The 19,931-nt window shown below is 44.0% G+C and overlaps 1 protein-coding gene across 2 annotated transcripts; it reads right to left on the bottom strand.

Annotated features, from left to right (window-relative positions):
* Nucleotides 1-530: 530 nt before the first annotated feature.
* On the bottom strand, nucleotides 531-16,928 carry SEM1 (SEM1 26S proteasome subunit). Of its 2 annotated transcripts, XR_014230089.1 has the most exons (7): nucleotides 16,775-16,928; nucleotides 12,794-12,887; nucleotides 10,743-10,852; nucleotides 9,360-9,448; nucleotides 8,743-8,812; nucleotides 1,977-2,203; nucleotides 531-1,890 (listed from the first exon to the last, which is right to left on the bottom strand). XR_014230089.1 is itself a non-coding variant. In XM_082329236.1 (3 exons), the coding sequence occupies exons 1-3, from the start codon at nucleotides 16,848-16,850 to the stop codon at nucleotides 10,810-10,812; spliced, it is 213 nt and encodes a 70-aa protein (XP_082185362.1). In that variant the 5' UTR covers nucleotides 16,851-16,928; the 3' UTR covers nucleotides 9,597-10,809. The 2 variants fall into 2 exon arrangements, 1 of the variants encoding a protein (XP_082185362.1); XM_082329236.1 differs by lacking the exons at nucleotides 531-1,890; nucleotides 1,977-2,203; nucleotides 8,743-8,812; nucleotides 9,360-9,448 and having other exon boundaries at nucleotides 9,597-10,852.
* Nucleotides 16,929-19,931: the final 3,003 nt, after the last annotated feature.

Here is a 19,931-nt window from a genome sequence, read left to right as displayed (position 1 = left end):
GCTGTTACTCCACTTCCATCTCATTACCGGGAGCGTGGATTTCCACCTCGTCACTTCACAACCTTATTTGAGCATCAGTCTGGTGATCGCCCGGTGATTTTTAGGCAGATCTTTTTTTCCTTGAAATGCTAATGCATTCCCAATAAAAACAAGCACCGGCCTGTGATTGTAATATTGCCTTTCCTCAGTTTCATTTCAAATGAAACAGAAATGCAACTTCAAAGCCATCGAAGCAATGGATGACTATCAAAGAGAGCATTGGCCTATGATAACATGAAAGACCACTTTAATAGGAAAGTCTTACGGGAATTTCTAGTGATCATTAATAGCATGTAATTCGCTTATTTGCTAATTATAAGAGTGGCAGTGATAGTAATAAAGTGGAATATTGAAAACGGCGTACTGTGTTACCACAGCGCTGACCCTGCTGAGAAGACAACATCCACTCTTCTTCCCACCCCACCACCTTTGCCCGCTCCGAGGTGGCAGCTGAGAGGAGCCTGCGGTTCCTCTCTGCTGTTTGGTGCCCTGGAGCTCTGTGCCCCTTCCTCTGGCCCAACACCCCTCCGCATCATTTGTCCCATTTATTAGCGAGGGGGAGCTTTTAATGCCACACACTAGAAGTGACAAATCTGTGGGCGACTACATTTACTAAATCCCCTGACCGAGGTGGAAGGACAGATGGCAGATTGGAGGATGCAGGATCCATGGGAGGTGTAACAAAATACGGACCCATCTGGGTCGAGTCCCAGGGAGGGTAGCGGTTATACTGAGGTTGAAGCTCTCCTGCAGTCTGTAAGCCTGTGAAAAGGCAGCTCTGGCAATCTAAGCAAGACTGTTTTGGCAGGGGAAAGCAAAAAATGAGGTATCTTTTATGAGAAGATACAAATTTCAGATATGTAAGTGTTGGGTGGTTGAAAATAGTGAGAGCTACACTGCTATAAATTCAGCAAACTTCACCAGATAAAAATGACCAACAGGGTCTCAGACTGTGAATTCCTTAAAATAGCAGAAATATTCCTGAATAGGTGGTGTGGGATTCCCCAAAAAAAAATGGAGTTTTCATTTATTACCATTTCCTCAGCACAGACCCAGGAGCTGCTGAAACTCTGCACAACGAGTGACGGAGTGAAATACCCTGCCTGGCAAATCACTGGTGGGTCTGGCTGCCACCCCTACAGCCGGGCACAGGTCCTCCACTGGTGAGTGGCAGGTAGAGGTGCAGCAGGGGACCTCCGCCCACCCAGCCGCTCCCTGCCCTGGGATAAGGAGTTGCCAGTAAATCTCATAGAGTCTCCCGCTCTCTTCCATGTTTATCCTGATCTCAGATCTGAAACGTGTAGCTCAATGTGGCACATTCCCACAGAGACTCTTGGCTTCAGGAACTAAATATTTTCTGAAAAATAAAAATTTCTGTCCAGACACATTCTGGCTAACACTACAGGGTGTGCCCAGGTGGGGACATGCAACAGCTTGCACAACGAGGTGTCTTTGGAAAACCAGCAGCTACTTCCAACATTTCAAAGTAAGCAAAACCAGAACACCCTCCTGCAGGAGTATCTACCCAGGGGAATGTTTCTCCCCAAAGGACATCCACTTAGGAGCTTGCCATCACTTTGTAAAACAGACATGTTAACATATAGACAGAAAGGCACAGCCTAGGCCCTGGTGCCACTCTGCATACCGGACACTGGCAAAACACCTGCAGCACTCAGCCATGGGGATCAGGCACAAGCATTCATCCTGATGGAACACATACCTCCCTGAGGAACGCCGGATCCTTTGCCTCTGAGGTGGTCCCAGCCTGAATTCAACATTTCTTACCCTCTTCAGCTCAGTGGCTGTTGTGGCTTTTACCTCTTTTGCATTTCTACATCTCTCTTGCTGTCTCTGCAATTATATTTTTTCTTTCCTCATATGTTTTTCCAAACCCACTAATGCAATATTTGACTTACCCCATCCCCTCCCAAACTAACCACATATTTGTTTTCAAGATTTTCCAGCAGTAAGTTGAAGAGGTTCAACTCCTTTCATGAATGTCGGGCAGTTTCTCCAATCACTTGAAGTCTCAGTAAGAGCAATCAGTGATGACGATTAACAGTGCTCACTACAGAGCTGATGCTGAAGTGCCTCAGACGATCACTGTTGCTCGTCGCTCATCGTAGCTATAAAAGTCACCAGCTTGCACCATGGAGATATCCTCCTGTGAAGGCAAAAATGCTCCTCCATGACCATTTCCCCACTCAAAACAGAACACCCGTGTCTACTTGCTAGCAGTGCTAGTGGGACGTCTCTGACGGGAAGCGTTGGCTGTAGGGATGCTCCTCCTAGCCAGGCTCTCCCAGTAGCAAGCACAGAGCCTCTGGTCTGACCTCTTACAGCTGCTCTTCAGGCATGTGGGACCTTCACTGTATTAAGGTGGATTTGTACTGTGACACTTACCTCTAAGCTACCTTGTCAATATGCAGAATATTTACATTTCTTACTATGCAGAATCTTCTCTTGAGTCAGTTCTGTGGTTCTTCCCTGCCCCTTTCTCCCATTTCAAAACCTCTGTGGAAAGGGCAAAGGTGAGACCAGCACGAGACTCTTCCACCTACTGGCACTGGCTTCAACAAAACCGGGGAGGAAGCTCCCTGAGTGCTCTTGCTAATATGACTTCCTAGGGGAAAAATCACTTCTATGTTCCCAATTTACCAAGCTGAAGCTCACAACACGGTTCCAACAGGATGGACTCCAGCCACTGGACTCCAACCAGTGCCCCTTGGAAACATCAAGTATTGAGAATTTGTACACCTTGCTCAGTAATTTGAAAGTTTGTAAGAAGTTTTAATCTACTTCAAATCTAGTTAAGTCTAGTATTTAAATCCCTGCCTCTGCAGTTTTCTGAAGGAGGGGTGAAAGGAGACCCATGCCGCTTACACACACAGAAGAACCCAGCAGTCCATACACACCACGAACAACCCTGTGGTGCTTCCTCGAGTCCATGGCTGCAGACCATTTTTACTCCATGTTCTCAGGCTCCAGGTTCTGATCCCACATGAAACCGATAAACACCCTTTGACATCAATGAAGATAAAGCACGAGGAGATAAGGACCTGGGAGGCAGACTGCCTGATTTAGTGCCTTCTGTGACGGAAGAGGTTACAGATGGTACGATACGAACTCACGTTGCATACCATTAATGCACAGCAAAAATCACTGCAGTGCTGAGCAGAAGGACAACAGGAGAGCTATGGTGAGAAAGGACTGAAATGCTCATCTGCACTTATCCCCTTTAACGTGTCCATATTTCCATACTGCCATTCCTGCATTGCACCTACACCCTCTTGCTCAGCCATCACAAAGCATCAAGAAGAAGCCTACTCTTGATTACCAGCTCCATGGTGGACAGACCACTACATCTGAGGGAGAAAAATCTTTCAATGGCTCAATTCAGGACCTGCTGTAAAAATGTACAGCCTGAATTTGTCTAACTTGAGCTTCCAATCTCTCAGTCTTCCTCTGCCTTTATTGTGAGGTTAAAAAGCCATCTCCTTATGGGACAATTTTCTTCTCCATAAAGGAACTTGAGAACTAGATCAGATCACCCCTCAACGGTCTCCTAGACGAAACAAATTGACCAAGTTCCTTATGCCTTTCAGGCACGCTGTTTTTCATGCTAGGAAGAGACCTCATTTCATATTAGCCTTTTCAATCCAGAAGCAACCTGGATCCAGGCCATTTTATCCACTGAAGCTGAACCAGGGTGTCGCTTGCTTCATCCTAACCTCTTCACTCAGGAGATTTTCTTTCCTTTCTTCTGCCTGCACCCGACCATCCATTATTCGTGCTGTTTTACCAATGGCCATCACAACCCACTCCATCCTCTCTTGCAGCGCAGCCTGTGCGTTGTTTCTGCCTCCCTGAGAGCCTCAAGGCAGGGGGGCCATGTCTGTTGCTGTGTTTGGAAAACCACCGTGCATGCCTGGTGTGACAGAAAGCTACTGCTAAAGTGTGTGTTTTCTCAATAAACAATGTAACCTGCAAGCCCCAGATACCTGTATAACATCAAAGTTATTTTTAAAAAGAACAGCAATTTCTAAATATGTCATTGCAACCACAAAAAAGGAGCCTATTTATAACTGTAATATATACATTCTATTTAAGATGAGTCACACAGTTTCTGCAGCTCCATCAAACCGCAATCAAATCTCTACCCATTGGTTTTATAATTACTCTTTTAACTGCTGTAATACCTCTAAGGCTTACCCCATACCAGACCCTCTTTGTGGTACAGACAGCAAGCACCTACAAAGGGGAACAGACAGTCTCTAATGAGGCAAGCTTCAGCCTAGTAATGCCTAGAAATGACATCCTGGGAAAGATGTACAGTACCAATGTAATCTTACCCATGCTCACAGGCAATGAAACAGTATTTTGCTCTCTCTTCTAATGGACATTGATCATAGAGTAGCTGAGCAAGGAACAGAATCCAATGCACATTTTTTTGAAATCCCTTACATTTCTTAGCACCTAATGCTTCATCTGTGAAATGTCAAGTCAGAGGCTGGGAGAAAGTCACGCTCCTAGGCTGAAGCCCAGGCTCCCGGTAGGCAACACGCAGTAGCACCCACCTTGCTGCCACATCTGCACAGCCCGTTCCTCTTCTGCAGTACCAGGGATCAGCTGCAGCCACAGCCTGGCTCTGAACAGACTGGAGGGCCACACCTGGTTGCAGCACTGGGTGGTCAGGAGATGGGGTAAGAGAGGCCCTGTGGTAAGAGAGCCTGAGAACTGACCTCATCCCATACTTTGGTACGGCACCCTCTGCATTTTTATATGCCCCAGGAAAAAAAAAAAAAAAAGATTAATATGCCCTAAAAAGCCACTGGAGCAATAGACTTGTAATGGATCCATTTACACTACTGGTTACATTAGAGGTCTTGCCATTCCACATGTATAATTTGGGGTGAACCCCTCTTTACAGTGATTCAACAGTAGTGCCATGTGATGTGCTCACATACTCTCTCAGATGCTGCTTTCTGCTTAGGAGTGATTTTCATTTTTTCCCGTTTTAACCTTCAGGTAGAAAAGGTGTTTTTTTATCTGGCCTCTTGCTGCCACGGTTTCCTGTTTGCCCTGACGTCCTGCTGGGGTCCTCCTGCCCGAAAACGTGCTGGGTCTCAGCTCTGCCAGTTTAAGCACCAGCTCACACTCACCTGCACGGAGGGCACAACAGACAGCTTGGGAAAGGAGGAGGAAAGCTAGTGTCTTAAATACTTCAGAGTCAGATTGATCAAACTCTTCTGCTAGAGCTTACGCCTCTTTGTGGATTTCTGACCTGAACCAGTTCAGAAAGCAGCACTGAGCTGAGCACAAACAGAATCGTTACACCTTTGTTTTCTGGATTTGCTGGTACCACCCAGCCACCCCAATGCTTTCCCTGAGGGAGAAGTGGCTGTACAGCATCAGTTTGTTACCCACGTCTTGAAAAACAAGGCCCCGACATTGCTGCCAGCTTGACAGTAGCACTGAACAGCCCCGTGACTGGGACAATTTGTCCTTTTAATCTTTATGGATCTTTAATCTTTAGAAGCTTGCGTTGTATAGTTCCACCGCATCCTATTCGGACACTGCAAACCGATACCACCAGGAAGGGAAACACAGCCCACCACCCACCCTCCCCAGCTGCCCTATCTTGCCTTTTACATCTCACAGACTACCAGCTCCCTCGGGAAGGAAATGCTTTTATTTTACTCCTGGCAGGAGGAACCCAAGGCCCCTGGCTGGAGTATTGGCAGGGCTGGTTTCGCATCCTCGGTGAGTCACCGAGCTGCCGTGCCTCCATCAGGTGCAATGTAAATCCAGACCAGTGCCTGTTCCTTTTCATTAAGAGCCTTGAGCTCACTGCAGAAAAGATGAAAAGGGCTGGTCATTATCCATTACATGTGACCCATTCACTTGCTGATGGGCTGGTTTTCATCTCCCTGCCCTGCCTGTAGGCAAGCATCCCCCAATAGCCTAATCTGCTTTTTTTATTCTCCACCATTTATTTTCCTGGGGGCCTTGTCAATGGTGGCTCCGTTCCTTCCCCAAGCCTCCCAGCGCCGCAGATTCAGAAGCATTAAAAGGTTCCAGCTCACGCTAACAAATTCCAGCAAGTCTGACGGTTTATTATGAAGCCAACATAGGAAGGATTTGAGCAAAGCACGATGTAATGAGAGAGCCGGGGAGATGCAGAGCACAGCCGCATCCTGGAAATGTGCAAAGGTGACCGGGAAGGGGAGGCGGGGAGCATTTGGAAGCCCATTAAATGAGGGCTTATCATCCGATTTATGTAAATCACTTCAAATGCCTTCATTTATTAAAAGTATTAAGCTGCATTACTGTTTGCTTTTGGTCTCCTAATTTGGTTGCTAATGTTTAAGACAACTGTTGAAATTAATTCGAAATTAATGTTCCTATATAATTACTTAATGAATTTCACATTCGCTGCCCTTAGCTCTCAGTTGACAAAGGATCTCACCCACCGCATGTAAGAGGTGGAATACTGGCTGTGATTTTAAAACGGTTGCTAAATTATAGTTTGCAAATATTTTACATTTATATCACACACTTCATCTTGAAGGATCTCAGTGTGTTTGAAATGTTACATAACATTCATTCTTTAGTAAAATTCCATCACAAAAACTTTCTGGGCATCAATCTTCTTACTTCTCTGCATGCCTTGGAATTAAATCAAATTTAGCTGTATTATTATGCAAACACAAAATCATACCTGCATTAAAAGATTATTATTAGGGCTGTAAAGTCAGACACTTAAAAGATAGGAAATGCTGAAACTGTAACTCTGTGCAATATAAATTCCTTTTTCCATACATATGTATTCTCATAGTCTTTAATGTTATGATCATATATTTTCCTGTACTCCCTCCTTCCCTCAGGGGACTTATTAGTCCTTGTTAGGGCTCAAGAAAAAACAGGATAAGAAAAAAATAAGGTTCAAGAAAAAGCTTGCAGGGGAAGGTAGCGACTTGTGGAGTCCTTGCCTCATTCCGTACAAAAGCTGCAAAGGCTGTAATGCGTGTTCCTCCTTTTCTGGGTGGCTGACTTGATACCCCATAAATCCTGATCGGCAGAAATGCTGAATATGCACAGCAGTAACTGAAGCTAAAGAAACATTCGAACGTGCAGAGCATTTTACATACTACCGAACCCAGTGAAACATGAGGTCCTGGGGTCTCACACTGAGCACTTAAAACTAGCGTACACTTCAAAGAGGGGAAAACACTTCTCCTTCTCCCAGGGATGGTGGAAAATGCGTTAGAGCAATTGCAAAGCACGCAGACCCAAACTTACTGGCTCGTTCTGTACAGCACACAGTGGACACGGTGCAATAAGCAGGAACAGGACACGCTGTGACCCCGCAGCAGAAAGTATCAGGGGAGCTGTTGGTGCTGTTGGGCAAGGTAGCAGAGGGAGGCAGGGAGCCGATGGGAAAACAGCAAGGGCTTTTCTGAGACAAAAGAGCAGAACCGAAGGCTTTCCAGACAGCCTTAATGCAGACTGCGCACCATTTTGTGTGCTTATCTGTGATTTTGCATTTCTTCTTATGTGTGTGTAGTTTCTTAAGGATCAGGGTACAGTGAGAGTGCCAAACTCATTAGCAATCAGGGACCCTTCAGAGCTTTCCTCCTAGTTAGCTGAACAGTGCTTTGCCTTGGGACATCCTCAGCACCTAGACCAAGGCAAGTCAACCTTCCCCACACTGCAAAACACCAACTCAGTCTTCACGGAGAAGAGAAGCCGTAGGTGCATGCACATACCCCGGCATGGCTCAGACTAACGACACTGTGTCCAAGTCTCACAGCTCAGCTAAGGGACGGGCTGGTGAGGAGGTTTGGTCCCCAAACACGGGGCGATGTCAGCCCCTTCGTGACCTGAATCCCCTTCCCACACGAGGGAACAGAGACTCCCGGCAGCCCACACCCAGACAATCGCCGCATGCACACCTCCACATGTTGTCCTACTTTCTTAACTAGGAAGCCCAACCTCTCCTGTGCTCAGACCTTTGCCAAACCTCCCTCTCGCCAACGCATTCCCACCCTTGGCAGGCTGCAGATCCTCCTTCCCGAATCCCTGTCTTTTCTCAGCGTGTCCTCCCTCACACCCCCAATTCATTCCTATCCCCCGCACTTCATGCACCCCTCAGCTAACAGGCATCACTGCAACATCTCCAGGAAAGATCTCCAAGGAAAACCTCTCCCAGCATGGCCAATCTAAAAAACTCAAGCCTCCAAGCACCCGGGAAGATAAGTTCCTTTTAAAGTTGTATAGCAGGTAAATGAGGGTGAATTGCTATGGTGACTTCCTGGCCAACCCCCTCAACTTCCCTCTAGAACACCAAAGCTGTCAAAGATGGAAAAAAAAAAAAAATGGGCAAAAAAAGTCTTTAGCTTGTCTCAAAACCAGCTGGGTTTTAAAATTTTTAGGAAGAAATAAAACAGCCAATCTGAAGTAGAAAGGTTCCCAAGTTATTTTTACACTAGAAAGCTTAAGAGGAACCATACGACCACACAATAAACTTGAGGGCAAAAAAATTAAGAACAGAGTGTAATGATACAGGCCATCAGCCTCCATGAAGTGCTCGATTTTGCAATAAGCTACATTCTCCCAGCACTTTGCACGACTTCTTGTTTACTCCTTTGCAACAAATTCTCTTAGGCGCACAGCATTACATGACCATATCATCAAACCCACCTTCAAAGCAGATTGATTTTTTTTTTCCAGCTGGGGTTTGAGGTCATGTGCTAGCAGCTGAAGGTTATTCCTGCAAGAGAGCAGAGCCATCAGACCACCTCAGCCTAGGCTTCCCTTCCAATTCTGCTTTTGTGAAGAAAGCGGAAAAAGATACTAACACAAGACAACTGTGGCTCAGCAAAAGCTAAGATTTCTTGAGGCAAAGATGCTTTTCCCCCTCCATGGCTTCCTCCTGCTGCTAGCAATTGATGGGACAGGGCTGCCTTAGCCAGCTTTCCAGAATCCTGTAACGGAAATCTGGAATCCTGTAGTGGAAAGTCCCTATCCAAAGATTGCACCAGACATCTCCGTAATTCTTTCGTCATCTTCTTTTGGTCAGCCTCATTACTCAGCTTCCCAATACTGATGTGTTAATAACACCAGCAATCCCAGAACTGTACTGAACATCCTTTTTTCTCAAACTCCCAACACTAACTTGAAGATGTTTCTGTCGCTATTTGCCACTCAATACGCAGACTTTTCTATTTGTTACTTGACAAAAGATGAACTCCAGCACTTTGATTTCTACCGAGTTGGGCTGCATGAGCCACACATTTCAATCTGAACAAGTCACTTACCTGAGCATAGGGGAAGCCTATGCGAAAGGGCCTCCCTTGCTTTTCCCAAGCAGTGCAGAACTGGACAAACCAAAGGCATCCAACACCATCTGAAACATATAGTTTTGCAGAACCATTCAGACGGCAACAGAAGGTCTCAGTCTATACAGAGCTATCTTCAGAAAGCAGTAAGGGGCACAGCGAATCTTGCCTCCGCCGTAAGTATAGCACCACCTAAATAATTTGGGGAGGGGGAAGCTTCCTAGCATTTTGCATTAATAAATGCAATTATAAGATACTCAGTTATTTAGTTAACGAGGTTAAAGCAGTTAATACCATTACTGCATGTCCATCAGCTAAACCTTTATTCTGAAACCTCACTTTAAATAACAATTACATCTCTGCTTCTCTACAGTGAACTGCCAAAAAAGCAAGCAGCTAATTCAAATTCCATCAGTACAGAACTATATTTGCCCCTTTATTGAAATTTTTTTTTTTTTAATTTGCAATCACAGCCTTCACTTCCAGGATTGCTCTATCTCCCTATGTCTTTGCGTACACCAGCTTTAACAGCTCCTTTGGGGAGGATTCATGGAATTGGTAATAGCTTTTGTAATTTCCACCTTCTGTTTTCTAGTTCAGAGAGTAATCGAATCCAGTCACTACTGCTGTATTTATCTGGCAACTATTTGTTGGCCTCCATGAAATGAGTTGGAAGTTTGATTTCCGTTCTCAGCAGGCATGTTTGTGTGATACAGATGAACTGCTGTAACTGGCAAATTGGAGGCAATTTCAGCAGAGACTCCTAGGCTTCAATAAGCATGAGAACAGAACTTCTCTCGCCTCCAGAGAGGTCTCTTCTTTAACAGGCTTGAGAAATGACAGGACAAGATTGGAGAGTTTGGATTTTGCTGTTGTAAGATGCACTTTAAAGTACATTTCATCTTTTGAGGCTATCAAACTGGCACCCACATGAAATTACTAACAAAAACAAAAGACATCATTATGAAATAAAATCTTGAGGCAAAATAAGCTTTATCACTCCTCAAAACTCCTTTCTACTTCTGCTGCATTTTAATTGGAAACAAAATACTCATGTATTCTTTCTGACATCTCCACATCCCCTACGACAGAAACGTTCTCTGGTCTTCATTCTGGTAATGCTTATTTGGTTCCCCATGACGGGAGCTGGTGCAATACCATCAGCCACCGGAAGATCGTTAATAGCATTCTAGGTATGTCCATGAATTCTGTCGCACAAGGCATTTCAGAACCAAAATACAAGTTACCAGGTTAGTAGAGGCTGAACATATGACTAGGCTAAGATTAAAAACTTTATTTTTTATACAAAACAATAATAAATCCAAGCAGATAATGAACTAAGTGTGTCTTCTCATTTTCCACCTTTTCTTCTTTTCTCAATATAGTCTATCCACAGTTCAGTGTTAAACCACTCCATATTCAGCAAAAGCTATGAGGTTTCCATCTTGTATCCATGTTTTTCTAATTCCGCTCTGTACAGAAAAAAATAGGTATATTAAAACATACAAATAAAATACTGTCAGACATTTGCATTTTTAAAACTTAAATATACCTCACAATATACAATCATTTCAGAATATGAACATGTCATACTGCTTTTTGGTTCATACCAATAACCTTAACCTCACTTACTCTATAGTTCTTCAACTTCAGCTTAATATCTTAGATCACTAGAAGTGACTTCCAAGTGAAAAAATTCAAACACTTGTTTTAATCATAGTTATTGTCCTCTGACCCACCATGGCTGGAGCACAACTATACGGCGCAAAGCAGCACCTGTGAGCCTGCAACACCTCTAGACACATTAGAAAAAACAAAGTATTATACCAGTTATTCTCAAGATTTCCTTAAACCAAATGAGCTCACTAATCTGAGCAACTGAAATGCATGTACTTCCAAAATAATTTTAGCTTCTTCTTTGTTTGTTTTAAATAAAAATACTAGAGTGCACTATTTTTAAATCTCGGTGCAATACACTTTCCAGCAAACAATTCTGAGGGAAAAGGATTGTTTATTCCCCTCAGTTGTGGCCAGGACAGCAGCTCAGCGACCACAAACGTTATCGCTCCTGCCCTGTCCCCACTTTGCTTCTCACTTGCCTCCAAACACACCAGCCAGAACTGCATCCTGTTTTATCTCCTAGTCTTAGCATATACGTACCTAGATGCAGTAGTCCGAATCTCTAAAAATATTTCAGGTTAGTTTACATACTTATTAGTGGAATTTTAGAAGTGGAGGACTGCAGCATTTTCTTTCTAAAGATGAAATAAAAACATGCTGCAACCAAGCAATGTAGCAAATTACCATTTTAACGCTAGTATACAGTCACCAATACTACAGGCTACAATTAAGGCGCAGTTATTAAAGGTTTGTCAAGATCAACTATGTTTATCAAGAATTACAGTATCCCTTGGAAGTCTGTTTCACTACCTGCCAACTTGTTTCCCAATATTACAGTTTAACTGCCTTTCAACCTTATAAGAAACAACTATACCAAAGACTGTTTTTGTATCTTCTACATAAAGGATTGCTTTCACCGGAATACAACAAGGGAGAGCAGCCCAGGAACTGTTTCATCAGGTTGGATTACAGGTAGTTTGCTCCTCATGCAACATACTGAGGGATTAATTATAAAATGTGAGTTTGTGATTGTTTCAAGCATCAATACAATTTAATTATGCATCAGTAAAGGATTAACTGAAACTACAAGTGACAAACAAAGAGGATTAAAACAACTGGATTAGAGGTATCCAAATTGCGATCACTTTTTTTAAAGCATGTTATGAACAATTACTTTGCTATTGTTGCTCATAAACACCATGTTCATCACAAACAAGAAGGAAACCTTAACATTAATATAGATAACTGATCTCTGGAAAATTTGTCCCTTTGGACAAAGAACAGCAATGCTATTTGAATGTATAGAAAAAAGTTTATAACAACACATTTTGCATACCACATTGCATAGAAGACAATCTTAGATCCCTTGCCATTAGCCCTTGCAGTACAATTCAGAATTTTCACACACATGTAGAAAAGTTCTTAGAAAAAGATTTATTCGTGTTAAATTGAAAAAGTGTCAACTGTACGACAATTTGCAGAGGTCTTTGTACTAAGCTGCATAACACTGCAAAAGCCTGAACAAGTCAGTGACATTAGGTGTATTTCAGGGCTCACAGTACAATTATTAAAAGATGCAATGCTGATCAGTACTTCAAACCATGCTCTAATTCCTTAAGTCTGGTTCTGAAAGGCTTTAGATAGAAAAGCACAAAGCAGATCTTTCATTTATTTCAGTTTCAGATCTCTATTTTTTAAAGTAAGCAGATTTTAAACTTTCAGATGTTAACTAAACAACGCCATTTTAAACATTTTGCCCATCTTCTAGAACAGTAAGTTAAAAATAACATTACCTTAACTGATTGGAGAAATCATCTTCAACATTGTCATCATCCCAATTGTCTTCCCAGACATGCGCATCTTCATCTTCGTCTAAACCAGTCCAATCTAAAGGCAGGAAAAGAGATCTAAATATTCTGTGCTGCACTGCTTTGGTACCATGTCTCACTGACAGATTAGCTCAGCCTCTGGGTAAGGTAGACTTCAGCTGGTAACAAATTTCTCTCTTTAACAGAAAAGTCTGGATCATATTTAAGTGTTTAAGATCAAAAAGCACAGAAAGATCTAAAAAAAAAAAAACCCACAATTTTTTAAACTGTAATAAAAGTGCAACTTGGTAAAAAAAAATCATTACACACTTCACATCGTGGCTTGCAGGATTACACATTCATAAGGGACATTTTGCATACAAATGGACAGGCTGTAGCACCACTGTAAAAAGAAAGCAGCATTGAGTACTTGACTCCTAAAAGCTCAACAAAAAGTGTACAATTCCAGGTTTGTATTTAAATACTTATTTTCTTGATTAAAAAAGTAATTATGTATCAAATGCTTTTGCCAAAACACATACACACAGATCCTCAGTTCACTCAGATCAGATGCTGACAGTCTATGGATAAAGGCCAAAAACATACCTGTGATGCAGAAGCAAAAGCAAATTGAAAGAGGCATCTGCCAACAGCAGTTGCTACCTGTAACCAGCTACTTCTGGGTACCCAAAACAGCAGAAGCTGTTTCCTTATAGAGGCAAGACACTAAATGTCCATTTGCTAACTTAATTTCTATTTTTCTTATTATCTGGCACCCTTGACAAATTACTGATCATCCACTTAATGCTTCATTATTAAAAAAAATTATGATCAAACTAGTTAGTTTAGAAAAATAACAAAAATGAAAAATCAGGAAGGCTCAGAATCACTATATAAATACAAGTCAGTTTACTTCACAGGGGAACAGTTTCTCAGTTTTCTTTTACTGACAGACACCAAGTTTTTTCCAGCATCACCAAAATAAGAAGCACCCCAATTTTGACACTTGTGACCTTGTATTTCTCAAAGTCTATTAGTATACTTAAAGAGATAACACTATTCTTCCCCTTTCAGTTCAGTAAGCCATCTGCTGCCCATCCAGACTAAGGCCCAAAGTAACATTAAACATTGATGGAGGTATGGGGGAAAAAAAAAAGCTAATAGGGTAAGATTAAAAACCAATTCACTGCGAACAACTAACTTTGTAAGAATGACGGTTGGTCCTTCCACTTCTCCTTTTTCTAACATTGACAAGCAACGAAATTAGTATTTGAGATTCACCAGGACAAGAAAAACTATTTGTAATTGATTAAAGACACACACATGTAGAAAGCATTACAATTAAACTTCCCTACTCAAATAAATTATGTAATGGGAACAGATGAAGGAGCATAGAAATCCCACCAGTCCTAAGGACAACAAAAGAAGGAACCGGGAAGAAAAGGTGAATAAAAACTGTAGTAGAAAAAAATGCATTCTTTTAATTTAGTTGTACTGCTTGTTGCTCAAAGGGAAGGACCTTTATTTTAGAACTATCTGCAATAAGCTTTGCCTATTTATATGCAATGGATTTTTTTTTTGTAAAAATAAAAAAGCTTTACCACTCATCATTTATCTGGATTTCAAAGATACAAAAAACAAAGCTCAAAACAGTTTAAAATGAACACAAAGTCAAACTTTTCTATCTACTAACATACAAGTAGCTCAGAGAGATCTACAAATTGAAAAAAGAAAAAAATCCTAGTAATTAGTATCCAGCACAACAAACAGCAGTTTCAATCATAAAAGGTCAGTTGGAGAGACTGTCAAAACATGCTCCAAATGACACTGAGCGAAGAAGAGTCAAAAAGGCCCATGTCATCTTCCATGCTGGGGGGGGGGGGGGGGGGGGGGGGAGTGAAAGTAAAGCCTAAATTATATTCTCATCACTGTAGCTACAAGATTCTACAGTATCTGTATGTTGACATTATACCCCAGAATTGCATACTAAATTTATTATCCCCAGCTACGTTATATGCCTGTGACTAAATAGAAGTAGAAAATCACATACCATTATCTGGGATTGAAAATATTTAGAGCATTTGAGAGCCTGCTACCGTTAAGTATTACTAACATACACCAAAATTATCAAAATTGATTTTGTAAGCTTGTCATGGCTGGACTCCTTAAAAAAAATATTTTAATATACTTATCACTGATTGCCGTATTTTGAACTTGGGAAAGGAAAACAAGAAACAGTTTTTAAAGTAGAGGATTAAAAAACCCTCTAAAATCCTGTACTTTTACACATTACATTTTACATTCTGAAAAGCACTGTACCAATTCACATACACTTGAATCTATCATGCTATACTTATCCTATACTGTATTTAAAGTGTCCTATAAAAACAGGACACATCTGCTCTCAATACATAAACTTGATTTGATAAATTGTTTGAAGACAAATTTTAAGTTGGAATAAAAGAAATTCCCAAAAAGCCAGTATTTTTATCCCTTAACATAAGTTTGCATTATCTAATTTCCTTTGGATAAAAACTGGGTAACAGAACGCAAAGTTTTTCCGCTGCATAGAAAGTGGTGTTTTAATTTGAAAGAACAACAATTTGGCATGGGTTTCATCACATATTTATCATGATTCTTTCCTAAGCACTAAGATAACATTCGAAGTGGTCTGAACATTCTTTATAACCTCTCAACACTATTATCTCACTTGAAGATTTCAATGGGCCTCTTTAGAAGTCCTTATTTTTTGCAAGACAGATCAGCAAGAAGCCTGGTTGTGGTCACTCTTTAATAAATCTCTGTTCTACCCAGAAAGTTTGCACAGTACTTGGTTTTAGTAGTACAGCTAGATTCAAGTAGAACTAATTTCACCTTCTGCAACAGCAATTCAGTGCTCTGACCAATCTAAGGTTCAGAAGCATGCTTCAAAGACTTCCTTCATCCCTACTGCCAATACTTAATTTACATTAAATAAGATAAACAGTTTTTGCCTGTTTAGGAAACACATATGGAAAAGAGGGGGTAGTCTTCTCAGTTTACTATAGCTATCATCTCAACTACGCTAATAACTTTTTCCATCAGTAAGCGCAAAAATATTTATTTTTACTGGTAATGAAGGACTCAAAATACCTAAGGCTTGTAAGGCCACAAAAAAACCACATATCATGAAAACATTACAGAAAAAAAACCTCCGACATTTCATCCATCATGTTTTATATAATTTGTCATTATCCACAGCTTGAGACAATTCCCAGAATTAAGGGCATAGAGAAAACAATCATGCCCTAATAGGGATCTTTTCAAGATTATATCTGTAAAAGGACACTGAGTCATTTTATTGAAGTCCAGATTTAATTTCCTCATTCGGTGTATTTGTACCTATAAAAGCAAACCAACACGTAAATATTTGTGCTTCAAAAGGTAAAGAGATTCAGAATGACTACAGAGCACACTATTTCCTTTTCACACTTCCCCCCCATCCCTCCTCTCCCTAGCGATTCTCATCTCGAGAGCCGAGGTGCACCAAGCCTCTCCTGCACTCGCTTCCCGCTCTCCCGCACAATGACACAGCACTTCGAGTGCCCCCTGCCCGGCGCCGGGACACCAGCACGGCTGGGCACAGGCAGCACGCCCCTGCCCGACCCCGGCTCCGAGCGGGCCGCGGCCCCGCGCCTCTGACCGGGCCCGGGGCAGGAACCCGCGGGGCACCGGGAAGCCGCTCCCCTGCCGCTGAGGCGCTGCGTGCGGAGGCGCATCACACCGCCCCGGAGAACCCGAGGGCGGCTCGGCGGGCAGGCACCCGCTGACAAACCGCGCCCCGGCCCCGCCGCCGCTCCCGCCCGCCGCAGGCCGCACGCTCCTTCCCCGCCTCAGCGGCCCAGGCCGCGGCCTACAGGCGGAGCGGCCGCCGCCACCCCCGCCGCCCCCCTTCTCTCCCCGTCCCCGCCCCGCCCCGCCCGGCACCTTCGGCCGGGAACTCCTCAAACTCGTCGTCCTCCTCCAGGAGCCCCAGGTCCACCGGCTGCTTCTTCTCCGACATGCTCGGCTTGCCGCCCCAGCACCGCGTCCCGCCGAGACTGATGGGATACCGGCGGCCGCCACCGCGCCTGCGCCCTGCCGGCGGACGGCTCGGGGCCTCCCGCCTCGCCCCGCCCCTTCCCGGCGCCCCGCCCGCCCTGGCCGCGCCCCCGCCGCCCGCCGCCTCACCGCGCTCCCCGCCTCGCCCCCCGCCTTCCCCGGGCTTCCACCGGCCCGGCCCGGCTCGCCCTGCCCTGCCCTGCCCTGCCCCGCCTCGCGCGGGGCTCCCCTCAGGGCGGCCCGCCTGGCGCCGGCCGCCCGCCGGCCCTGGCTCCCCGCCGGCACCCGCGCTACCCCAGAGCCCGGCGGGGCGCGGTAAGGGAGCAGGTGCCGGGGCGCTGGGAAGAGAAGAGGCCCTAAACCGGGGTATGGGCCCGCCGCCGCCCGTACGTGCTCCCAGCCCCGGCGGCGGCCCCTGCGGCTGCCAAACCGGAGGGTCACCGGCCGGGTCTGGCGGCAGCGAGCTTTATCGCTGGGGAGCGAGCCCGGGCTGCCCGGCGCTGGCGGGGGGCCGCACGGAGCGACGCGGGGGAAGGAGGCCCCGCGTGGGAGGCCTCAGATGCACTTCCAGTACTGATCTGATCTGAATTCTCTCAGTGCCAGGAGGCACACAAGGCGCGAACGTTCTTCCACTTCGATCGGTCTGCGGCTGCGTGCTCTGGAGTCCCAAGGGCCACAGCGCAGTCTTCTGTCGGTTTTTTCCTCAAGACATGACCGATCCAGTTCCATCTCCTCCTCCTCACTTCATTACTGATTTTCTCCATCTCCGCCATTTGATGCTCGTTGTTTCTGCAACTTTTTATTTATTTTTTTTTTTTCCGGGAGGAGGTAGTTGGCCTCCTGCCCAACCCCCATGACTTGGAGGGCCAGTGGTTTTTCTGTCAGGGTGGCCTTCCCTTAGGCTGCGTTGGTTCGCGGCACCTTCTTCAATTTTATCCGGTGCACCCTCCAGAGAGGGATCCCCTATCCACCACCCAGGGGACGCGCCTTCTAGCCGTGCAGCCCCAGCCGAAGGCTTCCAGTACTGCGGGTAGAATAAATCTGTCCGCTGCAACGTTAGACGGAATTACACAAGCCACCGCCGCTACTGCACACATCTGTTCTCTTTACAGGCTTTCGTTACTGATTTATATTCAGGCAAAACTTAGCAAGTATCAGCCTTCTGTCCTTCTAATCTGTGACCTGGGTTGGTTTGTTGGTGTTTTTTTTTTTTTCCTTCTGGCATTTTAACATACTGTTTCAAAACCATCTAATTTACTATCTTTTAAATTCCTTGTCCACCACATCAGAGAAAGAAGGAAGCAACGTGAAGGAGAGATTAGGACTATGCAATAAGAGTTAGGACGTTACATGAAAAATAGAAATGCCTTGTTCTTCAAATATTCCAAAGTGAATTCATTCCACTTAATTCTAGATTCTGTTGATGATTTAAGCAAAGGCAAAGTTCAACGCTTACTAGCCTGAACAAGTTTGTGCGTGTGGCGGCTCCGATGGCTTCTCTCTAGGCGATCACCTTATAACAGTACTGCCAGTTTGTCGGAGGGGTTGTTTTTTTCCCTTGCTCTGTGAGAAGCTGATTCACGAGACAATGACTTGCACAGCTGGGTTATACCGTGCCCTAGATTTAAAGTCAGGGAAACTGAACAAAATACTGGTGTGGGAATTCACATATAGTTCAGTTTCAACCAGTATAAGCACGTTCTGGCATATGGCCACAGTTAAGGCAAGGTGGGAAATGAGCCCTTCTGCCAGATGAGAGGTCTAATCAAGTGGTCACATTGTACTTTTGTGTGATGGAAGGATTGATTGTGAAAATTATGAAAACTCCGGTTTAATAAATCAGTATGTGGAATCTACTTATAACTTGGCTCAAATTTTTAGCAAGCCATGCGTTTTGGAATAATAGACACCCTGCTCTATCCAGAGAGTACAAGATAAAATCATAAAGTGGATAGTGGTCTGTCATATCAGAAGCTTGCAAAGATCTGCAGTCATTCGGTTACTAAGGCCCATATTACAACCCTCTAGTTTTTGCCTTACCTAGAACTAAACTATGGAGTTTGCAGCACATTGGGGAATATCAAGATGCTCAACTGCACCTAGATTATCTAAGGAAAAAATGTAACTTGGAAACTTCTATGGACAAGTAGCTTCAAGTAGCCCTGGATCAGGAAGCAGCTTGAACTTGTTTTGGCGACTTTCCCTACATATCTGCTGTGGAAAAAAGATACAGCAGTGCTTTCCACCCCCTTTTCTCCTCCTTCTGTGCTGAACTGCTGGTTAGGAAGCTCCAGAGTGCCAGCGGAGAGAAGAATCTGTACTTCCCGGGGATATGGCCAGCCGCTGCGCAGGCAAACAAGGAAAATCGAGGACTCCTAAAGCCATGTCTTACTTATGTAGGGACTGACCACAGTCAGTCTCCCATCTGAGTCCTCCTTTGCATTTCCCATCTGTGGAGCTCAGTATTGCCATATCACCAGTAAGCCAAATTTAATCTTATGTTGTCACAAAAATCTATAGTGTCAAATTCTCCTCCTTTTATTATAAATATCAAAATTTTTGATGATTCTTTTTAATTTGTGGTTTCTGGAGTTTTGTAGTTAAATAAGGAGCTTAGCTCTTGTTTAAAAAGGAGAAAAATAAGTTTCTGGCCCAAGCAATTTGAAATGAGCTTGAAAATATGAACAAAATTTATTTCAGATTTACATATTTTACTTGTAAGATTGCTTTAAAATAATGGATTTAAAAATAAAAACTTTAAATCCATTGTTTTAAATCCAATACCACAGGTTTTGGAAGCCTGGAATTTACATTACCTTATCTAGCCTTTCTAGCGGATGAATGCATGGATGCAGACCTCACTGTAATTCCCCAAACCCTTTAACTCTCTGCTAGTAAGGTCTCCAAGGGCATAGGTATCTGCCATGCCATGTTTCTCTCATCAAAGTACGCCCATCCTACGTTGCCTGAAGGACCTGATCTGCGAGGCATTCTCCAAGCCAGCCTGCTAGACCTTGCAGGAAGAGGTGCCCGGTGGGCAAGG

The sequence above is a fragment of the Platalea leucorodia genome, assembly GCF_965183815.1.
Source record: "Platalea leucorodia genome assembly, chromosome: 1".
Classification (NCBI taxonomy): Eukaryota; Metazoa; Chordata; class Aves; order Pelecaniformes; family Threskiornithidae; genus Platalea; species Platalea leucorodia.
Note: the sequence above shows the minus strand (reverse complement) of the source record. Positions and strands in the feature narration are given on the sequence as shown.

What these genes read in the sequence shown, in the direction of transcription:
- SEM1 (XM_082329236.1), bottom strand. Translation starts at nt 16,850, where the DNA reads ATGTCGGAGAAGAAGCAGCCGGTGGACCTGGGGCTCCTGGAGGAGGAC. An exon ending in TGAGGAGTTCCCGGCCGAAG is followed by an intron (nt 12,888 to 16,774) that starts GTGCCGGGCGGG and finishes TCCTGCCTTTAG; the next exon opens with ATTGGACTGGTTTAGACGAA. An exon ending in GATTTCTCCAATCAGTTAAG is followed by an intron (nt 10,853 to 12,793) that starts GTAATGTTATTT and finishes TTTTCTGTACAG; the next exon opens with AGCGGAATTAGAAAAACATG.